The sequence below is a fragment of the Acipenser ruthenus genome, chromosome 2, assembly GCF_902713425.1.
Source record: "Acipenser ruthenus chromosome 2, fAciRut3.2 maternal haplotype, whole genome shotgun sequence".
NCBI classification, from domain to species: Eukaryota; Metazoa; Chordata; class Actinopteri; order Acipenseriformes; family Acipenseridae; genus Acipenser; species Acipenser ruthenus.
Window position 1 is genome coordinate 32,696,988 of NC_081190.1, and position 23,104 is coordinate 32,720,091.

Sequence of the window (23,104 nt, forward strand, 5' to 3'; positions counted from 1 at the left end):
CCTCTATATAACTTACCAAAAAATCATGAAATACAGAAGGCAGTAAGTTATGCTGTGACCTGATAGTTTACAATAAATGAAACTTAATGAAACAGACTTAAAGAACAACATTCTAAATATAATTTTAAAAGCTTCATTTTATTCTCATACAGCACTGGTGTTCTAGCACTGAACTCTGCTGGTTTCCTACATTTTAACAGCCTTCTTTTCATAGCCTTCCCAGGTGCGGGATAGGGCTCAGGACTGTAGTGGTTTGCACACTGTAAAACAGGGAATGTCAGAGGCTGTGCAGTGCAACACACTAGAAAACCTTTACTCTGGCTTGAATTTATATCAAATGGTACATGGTAGCATACAGTGACTTTATTTAGTCTCTAACCATAGAAGGTAACATTTTGAACCAAAGCCTCTTTCGCTCTATGCCCTTTAATAAGAAGTGCACAACTTCCATATCTGTTAAATGCTAATAAAATAAAATGTCGAAGAAATAAGCAAGTGACAACACATTCTTACAAACCTTATCTCACTTGATATTAAAACACAATACAGAATATTCAGGTGTGAACTGATTCTAAGTGGAAAATGGTTTAATTGGGTTTTTTAGGCCTATACAAATATCCCAATAGGAAAAAGATGTTTCTGAAATGTACACTTTAAGAAAGTCACGGGCCGGGATATCCTTCAGTCTTACAATGTTACCTTTTAAATTTAGGTCACATGTTAAAAGTATGTTACAGTCAATTCAAACCATAATCTTTTATTTATTTATTTATTTATTTATTTATTTATTTATTTATTTATTTTTTAGCAGTTTAGCCCCATTTGGGCTGTTTTGACAGAAGGACAGGGTGATAACATTTTGCTGATAATGTACTACTGAAGACTGCCATAGTTAACCTTGAGTAGTCTAACCTTGAAAGTAGGGTCTCTTTGCTAAGTAAAAATTAAAAAAGAGATCATCAGAAACACAATAAGGGACAATAATGAGAAGGCTAAGAAAATATATTTACACATTTAAGGTAACAGATTTTGCCAAAGTAAATACACTAGTCAATCATGCAGTTTACACAGCTAGTTACCTTTTTATTATTATTATTATTATTATTATTATTATTATTATTATTATTATTATTTTACCATAGTTTATACGATTACTTTATATACTATGCTTTGGTCTGCTTTTACCATAAAGTCGTAAACTGTTACAAGGACTGTTACCAAATGGAACTGATCTTACCAACTGGAAAACGTGTACATATAGGAATATATTTTATTTATGTTACTAAATGCATATTTAATTGCAAGTTTCTTTGCAGAGATATCTACAGCAAGGTTTTTTGACACCTTAATTTGTAAACGTTTTGAAAAACAGGTAAAGAATCAAATCCCAATCTCACCAATGTAACAAAACCACTGAAAAGGAGCAGCTGTGATCTTACTAAAACGGCAGATGTTCTCAACATAGAAGCCTCAAAGCAGCAGGAGTTTAACATGTAAAATACAAAGGATTTTTAAAAAAAACATATTTACCCAGCAGAGGGCGCCTGTGTCATTGGAAGCATAATTTCTTTGATGTATCATTTTGTAGGCAGAACAGTTTTCACGGTGCGCAACACAGGAGGTTAGTTTTTAAGCCACCAACCCTTTATAACTAACCTGCTTGATTATTTTGCAATGGATAATTGCAAAGCATACGACATGGTTTATTTAGATTTCCAGAAAGCTTTTGACAAAGTCCCGCATAAAAGATTAATTCTCAAACTGAACGCAGTAGGGACTCAAGGAATTGCATGCACATGGATTAAGGAGTGGTTAACATTTAGAAAACAGAAAGTACTGATTAGAGGAGAAACCTCAAAATGGAGCGAGGTAACCAGTGGGGTACCACAGGGATAAGCATTAGGTCCTCTGCTATTCCTAATCTACATTAATGATTTAGATTCTGGTATAGTAAGCAAACTTGTTAAATTTGCAGACGACACAAAAATAGGAGGAGTGGCAAATACCGTTGCAGCAAAGGTCATTCAAAATGATCTAGACAGCATTCAGAACTGGGCAGACACATGGCAAATATCATTTAATAGGGAAAAGTGTAAGGTATTGCACGCAGGCAATAAAAATGTGCATTATAAATATCATATGGGAGATACTGAAATTGAAGAAGGAATCTATGAAAAAGACCTAGGAGTTTATGTTGACTCAGAAATGTCTTCATCTAGACAATGTGGGGAAGCTATAAAAAAAGGCCAACAAGATGCTCGGATATATTGTGAAAAGTGTTGAATTTAAAACAAGGGAAGTAATGTTAAAACTTTAAAATGCATTAGTAAGACCTCATCTAGAATATTGTGTTCAGTTCTGGTCACCTCGTTACAAAAAGGATATTGCTACTTGAGAAAGAGTGCAAAGAAGAGCAACCAGAATTATCCCGGGTTTAAAAGGCATGTTGTATGCAGACAGGCTAAAATAATTGAATCTATTCAGTCTTGAAAAAAGAAGACTGCAGTGATCTGATTCAATCATTCAAAAATCTAAAATGTATTGACAATGTCAACCCAGGAGACTTTTTTGACCTGAAAAAAGAAACAAGAACCAGGGGTCACAAATGGAGATTAGATAAAGGGGCATTCAGAACAGAAAATAGGAGGCACTTTTTTACACAGAGAATTGTGAGGGTCTGGAACCAACTCCCCAGTAATGTTGTTGAAGCTGACACCCTGGAATCCTTTAAGAAGCTGCTTGATGAGATTCTGGGATCAATAAGCTACTAGCAACCAAACGAGCAAGATGGGGCTGAATGGCCTCCTCTCATTTGTAAACTTTCTTATGTTCTTATTGATTTTCTAAATGCAATATTTGGGGATAAAAGAGGGGTGGGAGTCATAAATTGGCCAAAGCTTAAAGATGTAATGATTGATTGTGTCTTTATCACTGAATTTACAGTAACAAAAAGTTGACCACTGTACATTTTTCCATGGTTATAAAAGACATTCATAATAGTTTACCATGGATTGCCATGTTTTCATTTGCTTTACGATACTGCTCTGGGATTTACATTTTGTTATCTATGCTTTATGCTTCCACAATTTGCCATGTTTTTACTGTGGTCAACTTGTATATGGGCTCCACCTGCTTCTGTGCTTCACCACAAAGAAAATGGAGCCAACAGGATTCAAATGTCACATTATCACAAACTCTCTCAAGAAACTTGGAACCACAGGCACATGACAGCCAGTTAGACAGAGCAATACAGAAAAATGATACAAACAATCATCTGATGGACCACTGTAATGTACTCCACTGCCTCTGACACTAAATACATTGTGTCACTCCTACAATAACCACTTTTATTTCCGGTTCCTAGAGGTGCATAATTATTGTAGTGGTATTGAATAAACATAACCAGAGACGTAAAGATACCTGATGTAAATCTGTAATATGTGAATAAAGAATCAGTTGGTGGTGGATCCCTGTTGTTTACCTTGTCACTGCTGTTTAGCTGTTCCTGGATGTGACTAATGTTTGCTTTGCAACACATGGAGCAAATGACAGTGAAAAAATATGTAAAACGTTTTCCCACAACAAACTTTATTTACATTATAAAAAAGGTTGTCAACTTATTTTTTAATACATTTTTTTATTAACACCAAAGCTTTGAAAACTACAAAAAAATGTCAACAGGAATAAAAAAAAAATAAAGTATTCTCTTTTGAAAGAAGTTATTTGTATGCAGTTCATCAATAAGGGGATAAACCCTTCGAGGTTACTGCAGTGTAACAAACTACATGTATTATACAATGTATCTATGTTTCTTATTGTATAATGTAATATTTGTTATATATAGTGTATATATATATATATATATATATATATATATATATATATATATATATATATATATATAGGCTACATTAAATTATCAAAAATAGAAAATGTTTATATATATATATATATATTGTTTTCTAACATTATTGAAAAACACAGAAATAAAATCTATGATTTATACTAATAACAACGATTAGCTGTACCAAATAGCCCATGTATTGGTTGGTTCCATTAGAAAGAAACTTTAAGTTGGAATATGTGTTTATCATTTTAGCATGTTGTGCTAATATGATATTTTTTATATTTATTTAGTTTATTGTGTTTATGGATATGCAATTATAATAAACTATAAAAACTGTACAGTATGATTTATTTTTGTTTGATAGTTAAAAATATACATTCAATGTCAATTATCTATTATCAGAGAAGATTTTAAAAGTGTGGGCTTGGCTACAGCTTTCTTCAGATCAGTCCAAAGCATTTCTATTGGATTGAGATCTGATGATTGTGAAGGCCATTCCAGATCTTTTATCTTCGTTTTCTTCAAGAATTCCAGACTTGACTTAGCCGTATGCTTTGGTCGTTGTCTTTTTGGAAGATAAATGATCTGCCAATCAGCCTACGAGCAGCTGGTATCATTGTACTTGGTAGAATGTTTTGATACATGGAATGTTTCCAGTCCCTGAACTGCTAAAGCACCCCGATATCATGGTTAAACCACCTTTATGTTTAACTGTAGGTACAAGGTTTTCTTCATTGAAGGCTTTCCCTTTTTTTTCTCCAAACATACTGTGGTCCATTTTGAGGGAAAAGTTATATTGTAATGTCACTGGACCAGAGAATTTTGTTGAAGAATGCTTCAGATTCCTCTTCAGATTTCTTGACAAATTTTAGACGGTTTGTTTTGTGAATTTGCAGAAAGGTCTACGTGTATACAGCTGTTCTGTGCTCAGGTGCTTGTATAGTTATTCCGTGCACTATTATCCCTGATTTTTTTTAGCTGCTCGGACGATTGTCCTACCTGCAGTACCTGTAATTTTCTTTGGACGTCCACGTCTTTCAAGCGTTTCAGTTGAATTTGTTCTGTGCTACTTCTTGATTACTGCTTTCATTGTGGATTTTGGTTTTCCATATTTCTTTTATACTGTTCTGTAGCCATTTTCTTTGTTGTAGTTTGCTGCAAAGGCTCTTTTTAAACATGAATCCAACTCCTGTGTCTTGACCATCATCTGCTGTGTTGCCAAACATTCTTCTTCAACATATAATTACCTATTTTTCTGGCTATTGACTTTCTTATGTAGCTTAATTACTGTGTCAGGAACAAATATTTGAAATTGCTGAAGTGCTCCTTTTTTATAAAGCTTGTTTGTTAAACTACCAAAAATTATGTATTTTGGTCTTTGTCATATTAATTAGTGGCTCATGTTCACTAAATGCTTGTATTTAACAAGTTTTCTTGAATTATATTTAGAGTATGGTGCCAATACTTTTGTATTGGCACCCTATAGTAAAATGCACACTGTTTTGTTAGTACAACGACACATGGGTGGATGGATGGAGTTTTCCAGCTTCACTCAAACATTGGCACCCTCCCCCCACAAGTATTTCACAGTCCTGGTCTAATTTGCATATAAGGCAGACTGGTGGAGGGATACAGGCCATAGCCTAACAACCACCCGCAGTCCATCTGTAGCACTACGAACAAGGCTGTCGGTCAATGTCTAAGTAGAGCAGGGTTTCCCAGTCCTGGTCCTGGGGATCCACTGTGTCTTCTGGTTTTCATTCCGAGCCACCAATTACTTAATTGAACCCTTAATTGAACTACGCATTAGCTGAGTAAGACTTTTTTCATTGTTTTCAGCTTTTAAACAATTGGAGATTTCAAGTTAACTATAAGTTGTAAGTAACTTGAAAATCGGCAACTTTGTAGGAGCTGAGAACAATACAAAAAAGGTCTAATTAAGCACATTAGTCCAATTAAGGGTTTAATTAAGTAATTGAGAACTCAGTTGGAATGAAAAACAGAAGACACAGTGGGTCCCCAGGACCAGGACTGGGAAACCCTGAACTAGAGTATAGAACTCTACTCTGGTAACTAGAGTGAGCCGTACCATTACAGCCAGTGTCGGCATCACGGGAAGGGTTTTTTCTTAGGGTTATTTTTTTTTTTCAGTCATTTTGACTAAATAGATCTAGACAGACCTGAACAACTTAGCTAATCGACAAACTGAAAATGTGGTTGTGCAAAACAAAATAAAAAAATGTAACAGAAATACTAAAAACACTGCTTGCACACCTTGTAGATGGAATTAATGCAACACAAAATGGAAATACTAAACAACTAGAAACACAAAGATTTGAAGTACCTTTAGTTTGTAGTTATGGATCATTATTTAGGTAAACATTATACCTTACAATTTATTTTGAGCTCATCTCTGAGTGCCAGTCATCTATTTGTCTTGACATAAGTAACAGTCTGGAAAGATGACCTAAAGCAGAAAGAAAGCGAACGGTCAACCATGGGTGGGGGTTTGGTTTTGTTTCTCATTATACTCTATCACTGGACTGACTAAGCCTGTGTTCAGTCTGCATTTAAAATGGTGTTACCTCAATTAACCGTTCAGCTCGAAGCATCTAGTGTATTTGCTGTATACACAACAGGAAAGCCCCTTCTATTAATCCAGGACAGCTGGTCCCCCTTACATACAGACACACACACACACACACTCTGGCTGAGTCATCATTTAAGACAGCAGATGGATAATATACTACAAGCTTTAAGATCCATAAACAACAGTACCCATTGGTTCAGAATAAGTAGGCAACGAAACAAAAGCCATAATCAGGATTATAGGAATGGGTTTCTTACTGTTAAAATTGTGCTAACTATGGAAAAAATGGGTATTCAAATATCTATCTATGTATATAATTTGTATAAAAGTTACAGGATGCTATTACTATGACTTAATAAAGGGGAATAATGATAAAACTATTACATGGGGCAAGCTTGCATTTATAAATATGTCATAACAGAATCAAACTCCTGACAGTATTTATAGGGTTACAAAAGCCCTGTAAATTCCAGCACTGGTCTATGTTAGAGTTGCTACTCTGGTTGTTGTCTACAATCTTAACAGCACACAATTTATGTAAACCTATTATACTGTACCTGCTGGTCATCTAGTAAGAAATATGTACATGTGATCCTATTTCCAAATCATGCTGGTCAGTAGCAGTGTCGTTGACCAGTGAATAATGGCAAGGACAATGCTTTACATAGCTATGTATAATTATATTCGACTTAAAAAGTATTTGGAAATCTAGAACATAAAAAAAGCATCTCAATATAGTATTTTAGTTGCTTACATAAGAGACTGAGTGACCATTCTGATCTTATCGTGTCCCTCGCGCTCGCTTGTCAACGTTGCAGGAGGTCCTGGTTCTGTGCTTTATATATTCCTAACAATAAAAAGCAGATCCCAGTGGGATTCAGCTGAGAACACTGAAATTGAGACGGCGAAGATTCAACAGGAATTCAGAAAATAATTTTAAAAAAGTTTACTTCAACAGTATTCCTTTTGGCAAAGTACTCCTTTCTAATACGATTAAAACATGCCCATAGTATCCTAAGCAATGACATAACACGCATGGTTTTAGTTCACCATTCACGTTAGGAGAGCTACATAAGGTGTTACATAACTAACTGAAAGCGCAATTATCAAATAATTACTGTTTGTTATATTATTGTTAGTTCTGAAAATTGAAGGCATGTTTCCTTTGCTCAGCCGTATCGACCACGTGCCTCTTTTTTCATCAAACTTCCATTTCCTGAAAGGCCTATATTGTTTCTTGCGGAAGGACACGGTTGTGCTGCAACACTAATGTTTTGAGACGATTCAACTTAACCCACTGTCGTTCTGTCCCCGCCCTCGTGTGAGCAGAATCTATTATGAAGTCATCTAACAGACAGTTATGTTCACGAATCGCATCCTGATTTTGATAGTTCATTCCTCCCAATCGTTTTATAGGATGGGCGGGATACACAGCGAGAAACCTTGACGTTACCAGATTTTGATTGACCGTTAAAGTACACCAATCAGACGCAGATCAGATCCATAGCGCCCCACTTTGAAAGCCTAAAATCACCAATAGAAAAGCAGGAGGCGGGATTAAGTCCGGGAAAGTGTCGCGTAGTCATCTTGGGAAAGGTAGGTTGATGTGTAGAGGCTGTTCGTCTGAGATTGTGTTGGGGCGACAGAAAAAAAAAAAAAAAAAAAAAGGAATAATGAAATCTCGTTGAAATTATTTAAAATTCCCCAACCAGAAAAGTTTCCATCTTTTCGCCTTTTGCATGCAACATTTTTCCCTGGGCGTTTTTGTTTGGAAGTATAGGGTTATTTAAAAATATTTCTTAACCTTTTTTCCGACATAGAAAGTAGCATAATAATATATTTTTTTGTCATTTTTAAATAATATTACATTCAGTCAGATTTTTGGGGTTATTGCTGTTTTGTTTTTGTTTTTTTTTGTTTTTTTTACTGCTTTAAAATTGTATGCTATAATATCGGGGGTGGTTATGTGTTTTATCGCACGGATTTATTGTTACATTGTCGCTCCATAAACAGTAGGACTGGAGAGCCCGACAGGAACTGCTAAGTGAAAATCATTTTTACATTCTAATTTATGCATCACGAAATTTTATTTATCAAGGTTATTTGCTAGTCGTCGGAGGTAAGTGTGTTTTCTTATTTATATACGTGTTATTGTGAATGTTTGTTTTTGAATGCACATCAACAGTGGCCTGGCCTTAACAATGTTATACATGCTTGCCTAGACTCTTCATAGTTTTTGCAATTGTTTTGTATCAAGTTGTGTTGAGTTTGATGTATAGGTAACTTCCATAATGACATTTCTTCCGTGGTCAGTGTTATTTTGTTGCGTTTTATACCGGGTAACATTACGTACTGTGCATGTAAAGTTGTCTTTACTATTTGCAGTAATGTAATGTGGCTCCGAAAAAACGATTTGACGTTTTCATAAAACCACAGGTAAACACAAGCCACAAAACGCCACATGAGCAATTGTTATGGTTTCTGTTTAATAGGCATATTCGAGAGGAATGCGGGTTACTTTTATTTTAGTCGCATTTTATATTTAATTTTTAAATTCACTATTCTAAAACTGGAGTGTTTTAATAGTCAGGTCATCAAGCTTTTAAACTGCATCGGCAATATTAAACGAATTCGGTTTCTTTATTTTCATAATATTGGAAGGATTGGTCCCCGTTCTAGCCATGTAGTTCACTTCTTAGTATTTTCATTATAACAGCAATTGCCTATTTTTAAGAAAACAAAGCTCATCTTTTCCCACTTGTGTACAAGGGCGTTTGTTGGGCAATAGCGTATTTCCCTTTTGTGTTACATTGTACATGCCACCATCCCCCAAAGTATACAAATATTAGTTTGATTTCTGTAGTTAACGCTTTTGCGGCGTAAATATTCTGTACCTTTTTAGTTCAATACTGCAAGGCAACCATTTACGCATATGGTCAGTAATGCCGAAGGTATGAAGTTTTTCAGTGATAATCAAAATAACATCCATGAACACTTATTCCATGATAGGGTCAGATAGAGAAATCTATAAATCAACATAATTCCTAAGAATACCAAATGGTGTTGATTTGCAACTCACTAGTTCAGGCGTAGTTCTAAAGTTTGTTGCAGTAAGATACCATGTACTACTTGTGTGCTTCTTGCCTTTCTTGACTCAAATTTAAAGTTGGAAAAAAAAGTAAACAAATACTAAGAGATGTACATTAGGCAAATGTAATGTGCTAGAACATGAACAAATGAAAGCTTTTCACAGTGAATTAGAACTATATGTTGTTGTTTTTTTAGCTTTTTAATTTTGTAATTCTTTTTCTTTCCCCCTTAGGTTGCCCAAAGGCAGGCTTTACCATTTTGTGGTTGTGTGTCTTGGATATACAATGTCCTCAATCTTGCCATTCACCCCACCGGTTGTGAAGCGCTTGTTGGGGTGGAAGAAATCTGCCAGCGGATCAGGGGGAGCTGGTGGTGGAGAACAAAATGGACAGGAGGAGAAGTGGTGTGAGAAAGCAGTGAAAAGTTTGGTTAAGAAGCTCAAGAAAACCGGACAGTTAGATGAACTGGAGAAGGCTATCACCACTCAGAATTGTAATACCAAGTGTGTTACCATACCAAGGTAAGAAGGATTGGAATACAGGCTGGTAACGGGTACTGCAAAGGAAATTAATGAAGTTTCGTTCCTGGGAGGGGTCTTGGTTTAATTGTTAATGGCAACAAAGTAGCATTTTACAAAACCTGAAAAATCTTAACTGGGCAGCTTACATTTTACATTTGCTTCTTTCACACCACTCACATTTTGATATATCCAGTGACAATCCGGAACATGGGCCGCAATGGCACAGTGACTGAATTTATTGATATTTTCTAGTTTTTCTTTCTGTGCTCTGCTGTTACTGTATGTCAATGGTCATTGTATAATAGGTGTATGCTGGCTGTGTTAGTCTCGGAGAGCTACCTTCCTTTTTTTTTTATAGCAGCTTCATCCCATGTTTATTAAGGAGGAATGTTGTGGCAAGCCTTACATATCTTTTCAGCAGTATCTTTTAAGAACAGTATAGAAGTGGTTTTTGTTCTGTTCCAGCTTATCACATGTGCTTATCACAAGTAAAACATTTGCATTAATGCCAATATGAATCCCAAATGTATTTAATATCTCTCATGAGCACTGGAACTATAAACATTCCTATGATTATATAATAGGGCAGTTAATTTGATTTACGCAGCAAGTAAAACTTTAACCTGAACAATCTATTTTGTTGAAGCAATGTTAATGGAAGTAGGGGAAACAAGTTTCCAAAATAGAGAAATGGGCACTAATAGTAAAATGTGTCGACTTTGTTGTTGTCCCAGTATGTTAACTGAGTGTCAATGACCATCTAATAGGGATCTTTAGAGATCTATGATCTCTCATCTCAACAGGGATTCGTCAGAATGGTCAGACAAGTGGTCTTCAGTACAGGTTTGACTGCATTTCTAAAAACACATGGATAGGATTATTTGTAGCTGATCAATATATTTACTAATGGAAATCAGATTCCATTGCATCATTTTACATAGCACCTGACAAATCTTTACACTCTGCCACGGCAAGCCTGTTGCAGTACGTATTGTGATTACATTTACAAAACTGAAATATATCTGTAATGTCATGGAAAATGTTGTGCAAGACTTGTTTTGTAGAGATTTGGCTGTGCATGTTCCTTTTATGTGTGTTGTACTTTCTTAGCCGGAGGAAAGAGCATCCGTTGCTGGAAGTGCAGTTATGAACAAGCAAAGTTAAGTGTAGAATAAACTATTAACCTTTGCTTATTTTTGCTAAAGCTGTTGAATTGAATTTATCCATCTGCCTGCTGAGGATACCCATATCTTTGTTGACAGGAATGTAGTAGAGGCATATGTTGTCAACTGCGCTGAAACTTTCTAAGGATAATCTGTATTTGTAGCAATTAATAGTATCAGAGTCTCTGGGGTAAGAAGACTGTTGGTAGAAGTAACATTTCTAAATAACCACTTGTCCAAGTATGATAGACTTGCCAAGTATGTTATTAAATAATTCAGTGTAGATTCTGGGGGTATGAGGAGGCATCTAGGTGTATTTTAAACTTGCACTTTTACATATGCATTGAATGTTGATGATGGTGGTGTGTGTGTGTAATATATATATATATATATATATATATATATATATATATATATATATATATATATATATATATATAATATAAAATTTAATGTTTACTGTTCAATGTGTGGTATCCCTTTTGCAGCTTGATCTGAGTACTGCCGCCAGAATTGACTAAAACCAGGAGAAGTAAACATATTACCCCTTTTTGGCCTCTTTACACTGGCTCCCTGTGCAGTTTAGAATTGATTAAGATTTTGCTGTTAACTTACAAGGACCTGAATGGATTAGCACCTAGTTATTTGCAGGAGTTACTGACCCCATATCTTCCAAACCGCACTCTGGCATCACAGGATGCAGGGCTACTGGTTATTCCTAGGGTCAACAAAAGCAACAGGGGAGGTAGGGTTTTTTCTTGTAGAGCTCCTAAATTATTGAATGGAAGCTGGGACCGTTGCAGTTTAAGTCAAGACTAAAAACACACTTTTATAAAATATCTTTGTTATCTTAGTGTTTTAATGTAACTTTTAAAATGACTGCTTTTGTATTGTGTATACTGTTGTTTAAATGGTCTGATTGTGGCAGTTGTATGTGTGACATGCTATACAAATGTATTGTGGTATATAATTTTTTTTCTGCTATGTGGGTAATTCCATGGTCAAGTAACCATGGCCATGAAAAAAATGGTTGCATGTATCAAACATATCTTCCTCTTTTTACTAAAGGGTGTACATTTATGCATGTTATATTTTTGTTCGGTTTGTGCCTTTTCTTTACAGCCATTTAAAGTTACTGTTAAAGCTATATTTTCAGAAGTCTGACTTCCATACATTGTAGGTATCAATGGTAGGGTAAATGTTTTAGTTACACATTTGTAAATGTCACATTTTGACTGGGTATGTAATACCAAGTTACTAATTACATTTTCTTGGGATAAAGGAAAATATTTTACAGTGATTCAAAATAATGGTAAATAAAACCAAATGTCACATCCATAACATACTGTATACTAGATTATATTTTTTTCAAACTTTCTCTTCAAAGCTAACTTTTAAAATGTTTGTTATGGAATAGTAAGTGCCCAAATTAGCGTTATGGACGTGCCTGGTAGTAAGCTTGATGAGATTGTAAATAAATCTCATGTCGTCATGCACAAGCAAAATATGAATTGTAATCACTAAAGGGCTCCATAGCATGATGCCATGAGATTATATAAACATATCACAATACCAAAAAAATGGTGTCAGTCATTTTAATGTGGATTAAAGTGTTCTCTTTCATCTGCTGATCTTACATTTTTCTGTACATGTTTGCTCCTCCTTAGTAAAATGTCTAGCACCGTGCCGCTAGTTAAATTGACAAAGTTAGTGGCAATGTGCTAAAAACACACGTGTATACTAGATGCAATGTTTACTTTTAAATGTGCTGTACTTTACATTGATTAAGAGTGCCCAAATACACATACATTTAAACTGAAGTGACATCAGGGTGTTAGTTTAGGGTGTTGGTTCCAATTTCTGTGTTCTTGTGCATATTTTAGCCTTTTAGTCTTGTTCCCCTTTCTTAACAGAGGTATTCTTATTGCAACACATCCTTTAAGTCCTGGTTTCAAGAGTGACCTTCGTACTGTTGATTTGATGGACACCAACACCCGTGCCTTCTGCCAGTTCTGTTGTCAATTCAACGCTTGTCTTCTTTCTATTCCTTAGGATATTATCTTCAAGTATTGCTCACCCTTGTTAGACAAGTCAAGGTTGTTATAATTGTAGAAAACACTAGTGGAGGCTTTGAGTAAATTGTTCATACTCAATGCATGAGTAGAAAAATGCAACAGGTCTAAGACTTTGAGAGAGAGATGGGCTACCAAAAGGTAAACTCTAGTAGCCCACCACAGATTTTGGTATCCCACATTTTTCAGTAGATCAACATTTCCATATTACACTCGCACCATTTAAAAAAAAAAAACAAAACAAAAAAAACATGTAGACAGATACAATTGTAAGGTTTAGAAAAAAAATCAGACATCACTTCTGAGGACCACTAATAACATGTTTTGGTTTTCTTTGTCATATATAACCAGATACTGCCAAAGTTTGCTAACAACCTAGTTTCTGTTAGTATTTCTAGCAAACAATAACAAGCTAATAAGTTTCCTTATATAAAATGTAGGGAATTATGTTTGACAGCATCATTTGCATTATTTTCCCAGACTTGATCAGTCCTGGAGACTCGCAGTCTGGGATTTTGATCCAACCAATATCTCATCATTAGTTTAAAATATTCACTTCGTAACAAATTAAAACAATCATGTTCTGGGTCCTAAAAGGACTGTGGGAATTATTGTGCACTCGTAGTAGTAGTGTTTTTATTTTTCCTCACCTGTGCCATTTATAGAACCTAGTCCCACTATTTTACCAGTCTTCATAAAAATATCAATAAAACACAAATATAAAAAGGATTAGTTATTTTTTGTTCTTTACCCTGTGCACTCACACTCACAGTATCCCACTGTGCATTATCAGTAACTAAACTCTACAAGTGTTACATCTTGAAAACAAATGCATTATTATTATACAATCAATATACAGTATTACCGTACAGTATAAACGTGTACACAGACTATAAACATGAGCGCGGCTTTCTGCTGACTTAATAAACAACAATAACGTCAGGGTATATATTTAAAATAGTACAAATGCATTGCACACTTTATGAAGACATTACCATGTGAGGGGGCTCCCTCACAATACCGTTAGCTAATTGTTCGTTTTGAAATAAAAAATTAAAAATAATGCACCTTTATTAACTTTCTACTGTGCTCAAGCTGCAGTGTCCTTGCACCTCAGTAACACTGTGATAGTCACTGAGGGTACGGTGTTCTCTACTGTTTATTAAGTTGTTTTATATATATGTATTATCTCAGCCATAACTCCTGTAAAATATAGTAGCGTACTGTATACTTGCAATCACTATATAACGTCGGCGTCATTCTATTAAAGTATAAAGCAAATTCCCTGCTCTGATTGGTTTATCTGTCATGTCACTGATCTTGCAAGCAACTAATGTGCAATTAAAAAAAAAAAAAAAAATGGAATGTCACGAATCAATCACACTTTAATTTTGATATTTGTTAGTGCTGATTAAAAATAATGTACTGCTGTTGATGATCTGTCTGTTCCATGTGGGTCAATTGTACCTGGACATCAATCGCCTTGTAGCTTTCTGGAAGAAGAAAAAAAATGACCAATGAAAATGAAAAAAAAGCTTTTATTTTCAGTGTTTTAATTTTCTTAAAAGGGCATTTAAATGACTGATGTCTCATTGAAGTCTATTTCTTCTAGTGCTTACCTGATCTGGTTTTGATGAAGCTATGGCAGAATATACTTTTTCTACAGAGACATAGGTCATGGTGACTTTTTCATGGTAATGATACTTGTAGTAATGAGTTATCCTTGCCAGGAGATGTTATTTACCTTTTTTTCATGCAATTAATGTGACTATACCTTTTAAGGATAGGCCTGTTTAGGCTTTTCGATAATCTATACATTTATTTTAACTTCTAATTTCCTTTTGCTTTAAGATATACGGTGAACACAAGTGTGGTCTCCCTTGTTTTCCTTGATTCAGCATTTACATGAACAAACTTGTGCTGAAATAGGGTTTTCCGTTAATGATTTCCAATAACAGCACAATGTTAAAAAACCTGAGATTATATTTTCAGCAGGAACATCATAAAACCATTCCAGTACATATACATTACTAGTACAATACGCCATCGCTGAGGTATTCAGGTGTAGCTGTATGTATCGGCATAAACATTTAAACAAAAAACACATTTGTTTTATTATGAAGGTGCCCCAAATTCAAAGCACCACCAAAAAGGTAAATCACTTTTATATATTGTACTGTTTCACAGAACATGACAGGTATTTGTTTTTTCTTCATTTGATTACTTGTAGGTTTCTAGTTTTAAGTCGGTCTCCTTCAGATAAAACGATTCAGAAAAGGTTTTGGTTCTACCTACCTGTCCAAGGCTCTCAGGAAGCACACATGGTTTGTCGAGACTCTCAGGTTTCCTCGGGACGCGCGTCTGACACAGCCAGCCCGCAGGTAATACAGCTGCATTGTGAGGTGCAAGTCTCAGTGTTGGTAGGCTCATACTCTGCGTTGTAGTTCCCACTGTGGACAACTGGAAAGCATGGATCCAGTACATATTGGAGCGGAGCGGACTGAACACTATACTGAGCCGCACCCCTTTCACGTGACCTCCTGTTCACGGCTGTATGCTGAAATTCAAGTGGGCTTTCTTGCTGACTGCTTCCCAAACATAAGCAACTGTGTAAAAACCTGATGGGTAGGGCTGTATTTCACATTTCATGGCTTTTCACGGTCTGAAAATAGGCATTTCAATTAATTTCACAATTTAAACATAATATTTATTCAAGTAGAAAAAAGTGTTGTCACATTCAACAAATGTTCCTAAATATGTATTTACTAAACTGAAAAACAGTAAACATTAAATTGTAGAATATTTTGTTAAGTGATAAACAATGTATATTTACACAACTATTTCAGAAATGGGAATTTTCATTGGGAACTGGGAAATGGGGGGGAAAAAGTTGAAGAGCCCAGTAGCTACCCTACTTTTTCACACCGTTGCCGGAACAACAACATTTGTTTAGTTTGGCTTCATCACTAGCGGGTCCTTCGTGGCTTTCTTCTTGATGCTGTGGTAAAGGAACTTTTTTTGTGTGTTTTCTTAACGTGTTATAGCTTCATGATAGTGCCATTATAGTAATGTTTTCAGCTTTGTTTTCATGTTTTTAAACTGTTTTTCAACCACTAACATCTCAGCTATGCTAGGGGATAGAGTGATGTATTTTGGAACCAAAACACTTTTTTGAGACTGTCTAAATGGTCTTTCAATAGGATTATTATTTAAAAATATAATAAAGGGGGTCAAAACGTGAACATTTCCCCTGTTTACAGTACAGACTATAATGTAACTTTTAGCAGACCTGGAGAAAAAATAGCCTCAGCTGTGGTACTTGGTGCTGAAGTAGTGGTCCCTGTTGACTAATTTCCTACGATGATTGGATTTGTAGTTATGTTTAGTGTCCGTATGTCATGTACATTTGAGTGGTGCTGGTTTTCCATCAGGATCTCACACGCCCGTAACGGAAGGTGCTGTGTGAGAATGCTGGCGGCGCGGTGGGGGGATATATCTTCTCTGCGGCCAGCCTCATGGAACTGATTTCTCTCTGTCTCTCTCTGGGTAATGCATGTGTCTCGCATGCGACTTTTAGGCTATTCTCCCTTGATCAGTGCTGCCAGATTAGCGGTTTTCCAGCCAAATTTGGCTTGTTTTTAAGTGTTTAGTGTGCAAATGTTGTCTTTGATTATTTTTTGACTATTATCATGCATGTCAGGGCTTGAATTTCAGCACGGGAATTGTGCATTTTTCAAGTTGCTTCCGCATATCTGCAACTTTCAGTGCGGGGAGAATCACACAGAGATATTTAAGACTGCAAGCTACTGTATTTATCACCCAATTTAATATGCCTAATTAAAACGCTACAACAATCTCTAAGGAAGTGGGTATCAGTGATGAAAGCACTATGAGCCACATTCTGAGTAGTGCTGGATATTTTAAGTGCCGCAAGACTTTATTCTCTTGTACGTGATTCTCGGCCGCCATCTTTAAGCATTATAGAAACTCATTACACTGCTGTATGTAAACCGTTTTGAAAAAAAAAAGACGATATTAAATCTATCTAGGTGGTGTTTTGCAAGCGACGGGTTTCACTTTAAAAACCAAAAAAAAAAAAAAAGAAAGGGGGGAAATCCCCCTAGCACACAAAAATGAAATTCAAGCCCTGAATGTTTGTTTTTTTTTTCTATTCCTTTCATCATCGCCAGCACAGAACTTCAATTGCCGTGATGCCCTGTATAGTATATCATGCCCTCCCCACCTCTGTCTTTTTTCAGGAGCTCTGCATCCAGTAAAATTACGAATTACCCAGACACTCCATAATTATTTATTCCTCACCAATGCAAGAACTGTATCGGTGCAATTTGAATTGTTTTTACATTTATTTTTAAAGACTATCTGCCGACAGTTCTGGACAATGTAATTTTACACCATATTCTGAAATATATATATTTTTCTTTCCCCTGGACCTACCTCATTTGATCTCATCAGATTAAAAAAAAAAAAAACAGTGGTAGTTAGTTGTGAGGGGGAAAAAAAACAAGCAAAGCAGTTACATACATAAATAGTTTCTAACATTACTTCCCAGTATTTTATTATTCTTTTTTTTAATAAATTTGTAGCACCTATTTATGATTTTGTATTTTATATTAAATCTTAAAAGCAAGGTCAGTTGTTTATTCCAAACCCCAGGCACAATATATAGGGTGAAGTAAGTTTACGTCAGCGTACCATATCTACGGCATAGGAAGGTGAAATTGCATATGGTTAAGGGAACCATAGGGACGCAAATGCTACAGTTATTCATTTTTGTCACTTAGGGGCGCCACTATGACCTACCTCCTGATAATCACAAGCGTTCAATATGTGCTCCTCCATGATCCAAAATGAGTTGCATTTGTGTGACAATGGACATTACGGCAGCATTACGCATCTCATCAGGTATGCTGGCCACCTCCCGGACAATGGCATGCTTGAGGTTCGGAAATGTGCGAGTGTTCCCTTGGTACATGTGTGACTTCACGTACCTCCATAACTAGAAATCTGCTGGTGTAAGGTCTGGAACGAGGTGGCCATTCACAAGGAAAGTGACGTGAAATGATTCTGTCCTGAAAGTGCTGTGTGTCACCTGGTTACCAATGGTGTGGTATCGTGCAGCAGCGACTGTGCACATTTTGAGGTCCCCTTGCTGATGGCTCTTCAAAAATGAATGGTCCAGTGAAAAGTTATCCGTAAAGCTACACCACGCTGTCACTTTAACCTCATGTAGTGGTCTCGCAAATGTTGCATGTGGAATGACATAATACACATTTATTATCAGGGTCTTTATAAGCAGTAATGGACACTACTCTCTATTTTCTCAAAATAAATATTTATAAATGAAATAGTTAGTTAATTCATTCTCTTATTATCAGTAATAAAGACAAAACGTACCTGTCAAATTTATTTCATGAAATAGTATCTGCTTATATCCACTTGTTTCTTTATTTATAAATGTTGAAATTATATATATATATATATATATATATATATATATATATATATATATATATATATATATATAAAATTTTTATTTATTAAAACACACTAATATAACTAAGTCAAATACATAAGATTTACAGTGTTTTTTTTTTTCTTTGCTGTAATAAAGTTTTTGTCATGTTGAAAATGTCTCCGCTTTTTAAAAATGAAAAGCCTATAGGTGAGGTCACACGAAAAAACAAACAAGCAGGTAGTGAAATTATATTCCTCCCTTATGATATGCGTTAACAAGCTGTATTGCAAATTATGGTGGCCCAGCAAGTCAAAGAAATGAAGTGCGTTTTTCATGTTTTCACGATCACGTGCCCGGAATGACACTTCAGTATGATCGTGTTACACAATCACAAGCTGTCTGTGTTGCTTAGAACTGTGTAACCGAATTTTGGGAGTTGTTTGCGGACCACCTGGAGTTTACTTGCGGACCACAGGTTAGGAACCACTGGGCTAGCACATTTGTTAGGCACGGGGGACAGAGGCAGACGAAGTTTAAAGATTTGCAGGACAGAGCTGAATTTAAATCTTTAAATAAATCGCCAACAGAAAAAAGGTAACTTGTTTGTCATTTTCAGATGTTGGTTAAAACATATTAATAAACGCATTTCTGTTTAAATTTAAAAATACGCATGAACACCCTGCTGGTAGTAGTAGTTTTTTTAGTTTGTCCGACAGTACTTGTCTTTGCCTCCTCTGGTCATTCTGGTTTTTGTGGTCTGCCTGTAGCTGAGAAGTAGCCATTTTTAATCCAGTGAAAACATTACAATATGAATCTTATTTTAAAAGAATGTATTTCAAAAGACCTACATGTTTGTTATGTTGATAATTGATATGTTCATCAGGCAAAACTATATTTAGCCTATATTTAAAAATGTAGGTGGCAGGCTTATATGCTAATGCTGACCTAGTACCTCAACTGTTTTATGAAGAAAAAAAAAAATGTTTTTTTTTTTTTTTTTTTTTTTTGGATTAAATGGTTGCACACTACAGTTTTGACATCAACTGTAGTTGACCAAAGGTGAGATAATGGGTCTCAAGTAAGCCATATTGGGTGTCCTTGAGACTTATTTAATAATAAATGTGCTGTACATGTTATCTTACACTTCTAAGAAACAATGTTTCTAGTTTCTGATATAAATAAGTGGGTTACTATTTAAGCAATTTGTTATTATATCACATACAAAATCTATCCATAGAAAGACTTATCTTACTGCTGGCATTAAATAACAATAAAAAAAATTCACAGTTTAACAGTCCTGCAATGTCATGTGAGTAATCCTATTTACAGTACTACACAAATTAAGTTTTTCATTTTACTGGCATTTAAAATAACCAGGATAAATATGAAACACTCTGATTTAAAAAAAATAAATAAATAAATAAAGGGCTTGTTGACCTACTCTTTGCTGTACACAGGTTCATTGCTGTGTATCACCCGATTGTAATTTAAATAGCTCCCTTTTTAATGTAAACACATAATTAATCCTCCTAATGTTTTTTTTTTTATTTGCTGTTTTCTTATTATTTGCTAAGTTTAACAGGAGATGTGTCTCCAGACAGACTATCTTTATGAAACAAACGGTGTGTATTGACTACATCTTTTTTAAAGCGATTGATTTCCTTTAAGGAACTGTCATGGATTGCTCGGCTGGTGACGTCAGACCAGGAAGACAATGGACACAGTCGGGTGCAGTGAATGCGCTGGTGTATTGTAAATAAAAAGTTTAAACAAAACACTTTTCCAAAACAAACAGGCATGTTGGCCAAAACATACAAAAACACACACTAAACAAACTTTAAATACAACAAGTATAGTGCTGATATTAAGCCAGCACGAGTGGCAATTGTTATTCTTTCTCGCGTCTCTCGTTCTCTCCAAACTGAACACCCAACCTCTGTGTTCGTGAAACACTCACTGTTTTATGCAGCTGTGCTGAGACTCAATTGCTAATCAGTCATTCAGTCGGCACGTGGACTAATTGTGCACTCCCCGTGCCCCTATACAAATACCCACTTTAATTTGCGTGTGAAGTGATTGTGCAATCCTTGTGCCTAAATATATAGATTTTAAATCACCTGTGCTACATAACCCACACTCCGTGCACCAATACATTCACACAACATAAAACATAAAACACAAAAATACTTGCAGGGGCAGGGCACCACGCCACAGGAATGTATATTGCTAGAAAAATAGCTTTGAGCTTGTTTCTTCATTGTCAGATAATACAATTTAATTAAGAAACGGTCATCTTTTAACATTGCTAATTATAGTTTCATTAAAGGGAGGTAGAGTGGAAAGAAGTAAACTAAACAATAATTAAATATGCAATTAATTTAGCTTGCTCACTTTGGGAAAGCCCCACCTTGAGCACAGTACCTTTTAGGTCTAAGTTTTTCAGCATACAGAAAAATGTTTGCCGTTGGCGTCATCTCCTTTTGCTTTCTTGTTCTCCTACATGTTTACGACTGGCAATATGATCTTTCATGGTATTGACTCCTACATGATCAATCAAATGACTTGCAGAATACTATCCCACCATCCTCCATATAGATTGGACATAATTGTTTTTTTGCTAAAACGTTACAATTTTTTTTGTTGGTGCAGCTGCCATTTTGAGCCTAAAAATACTATGTCATACTAACTGTAGGTGAATGAGTAAGACTAAGGATGTCTTGGATCAAGCTGGTCTTGTCAACTCTGTCAGACATTACCATGTGAATCTGACGGAGCTGACCAATCTTGTGAAACTCCAAACAAAGCAAACATCTTGCTCCACTAGTGTCAAGGTGACAGCAAGTACATAACAAATAAGCTATTTTAAGTGTGAAATTATTTTGTCAGTCTGCAAAGCGTACTGTCGACAAGCGATGCTTGTGCCCATTTGTTTGCTAAATTAAGAAAACATAATTAGCTTAAAAGGCCATTTGGTAACCTGTCTTGAGGAGAATTCAGGAAAGTGCAAAAAGGACTTGGAAAAATTGGATCTGCGTCAGCTCGCTATTTTTTTTTTTTAAATAGACCGCAAGGACGAGTGATTTTCTGATGGGTACAACTCTTAGATGTGAAAAAATAAAACTATATAACTATTTCATGATCATTTCATGATTTTTATTCAGTACACCTTACTATAACCTAAATCTGTGTAGCAAGTAATTTTGTATTGGATGTATTGATACTGCTTGATCGTGCTCTTTGAATCTGAGGTAATGTTAAGTAGAATATTTATTTGGGGTAAATGTAAACATCAGTTGCAGCAATAATTGTAAGTATTTTGTTGTATGGATAACCTTTTAAGTACAGTATAGTACTGTAGTCTGTGTTCATTTGTTCAAGGTAGAGAGTTAAGCTTTTTTGTTTTAAAATGCTTTATGTATTGCAGAGCGGAGATCTGTGCTATATCACCACCATTCAGCATTCTGAATTATGCAACTAAGTTTTACAGTGGATGGTAATAATAGATGCTGTATTTACAGTTCATTACTCAGCTAAAAAGGCAAAAAAGAGTTGGCAGAGGTGGACTGTGTAATTGCCAAAATGTAGTAGTTTCCCTATTGCCCCCCAGGGGGTGTGGAGGATGGGATGCAGTCCTCACTGAGGCTGCTTCTGCTGTTTTGATTGAAAATGCATGTTTCACATGTGGTGGATCAGGTGGTGGTGTAATACCAGGAGTGATTCAGTTTCCTGCTCATGGTTATCTGTCAACTCTGAGATGATGAGCTTGTCTCTGTACAAATATCCCATAACACTAGGCTGAATTTAGAAACAACTTCAACATAAACAAGTTTTGGTGCAATTATTATTTATTTTTTACATCACATGTAAATATTGAACAAATCCATTATTTAATTCACTATTAGTTTGCTAACTTTTAGCCAGAGGTTTATCAGGTTTTCACGAGTGATCTGCTGTTGCCTGGATTACCCATGTGTATAGATTATCAAAAATAAGAGTGATCTTGAGGCCCTGCATGCTTCATTTATGTATTTGTGCCAAATAGGGAGGTCGTACTTTTGTTACTTCTCATTTTTACAGATATGTATGGGAAGCTGCTGTATCTCAAGCTTTACTGCAAAGTTAATGATGTTGTGTGAAAAATGTATATCCAGTGAAAAGTGACAGTTTGGCCAGCTAGAGATTAATATGTTATTCTAACTTTATTAGTGGAAAAAATGCAAAATCCATTTCTCACTTGAACATATGAAGCAGGACTGTAATAAGGTAAGTCTTGAATAAATATTCACTGCCAAAGATGTAACTAGCATGTTGAAAGTGCCAGTAGCTTAATTGTTTTACCATGTTAA

The 23,104-nt window shown here is 35.5% G+C and overlaps 1 protein-coding gene across 3 annotated transcripts in view; it reads left to right on the forward strand.

Annotated features, from left to right (window-relative positions):
• The first annotated feature begins 7,964 nt into the window (after positions 1 to 7,964).
• Positions 7,965 to 23,104, forward strand: part of LOC117972973 (mothers against decapentaplegic homolog 2) — a 31,232-nt gene continuing 16,092 nt past the window's right edge. The window contains exons 1-2 of one of the 3 annotated variants that reach the window (XM_058994296.1): positions 7,965 to 8,033; positions 9,760 to 10,047. In XM_058994296.1, the coding sequence (XP_058850279.1) occupies positions 9,812 to 10,047 (236 nt within the window). In that variant the 5' untranslated portion in view covers positions 7,965 to 8,033; positions 9,760 to 9,811. Of the gene's footprint in view, positions 8,034 to 8,063; positions 8,557 to 9,759; positions 10,048 to 23,104 lie in introns of those variants that run through there. The other 2 variants (XM_058994303.1, XM_058994292.1) reach the window with 2 other exon arrangements.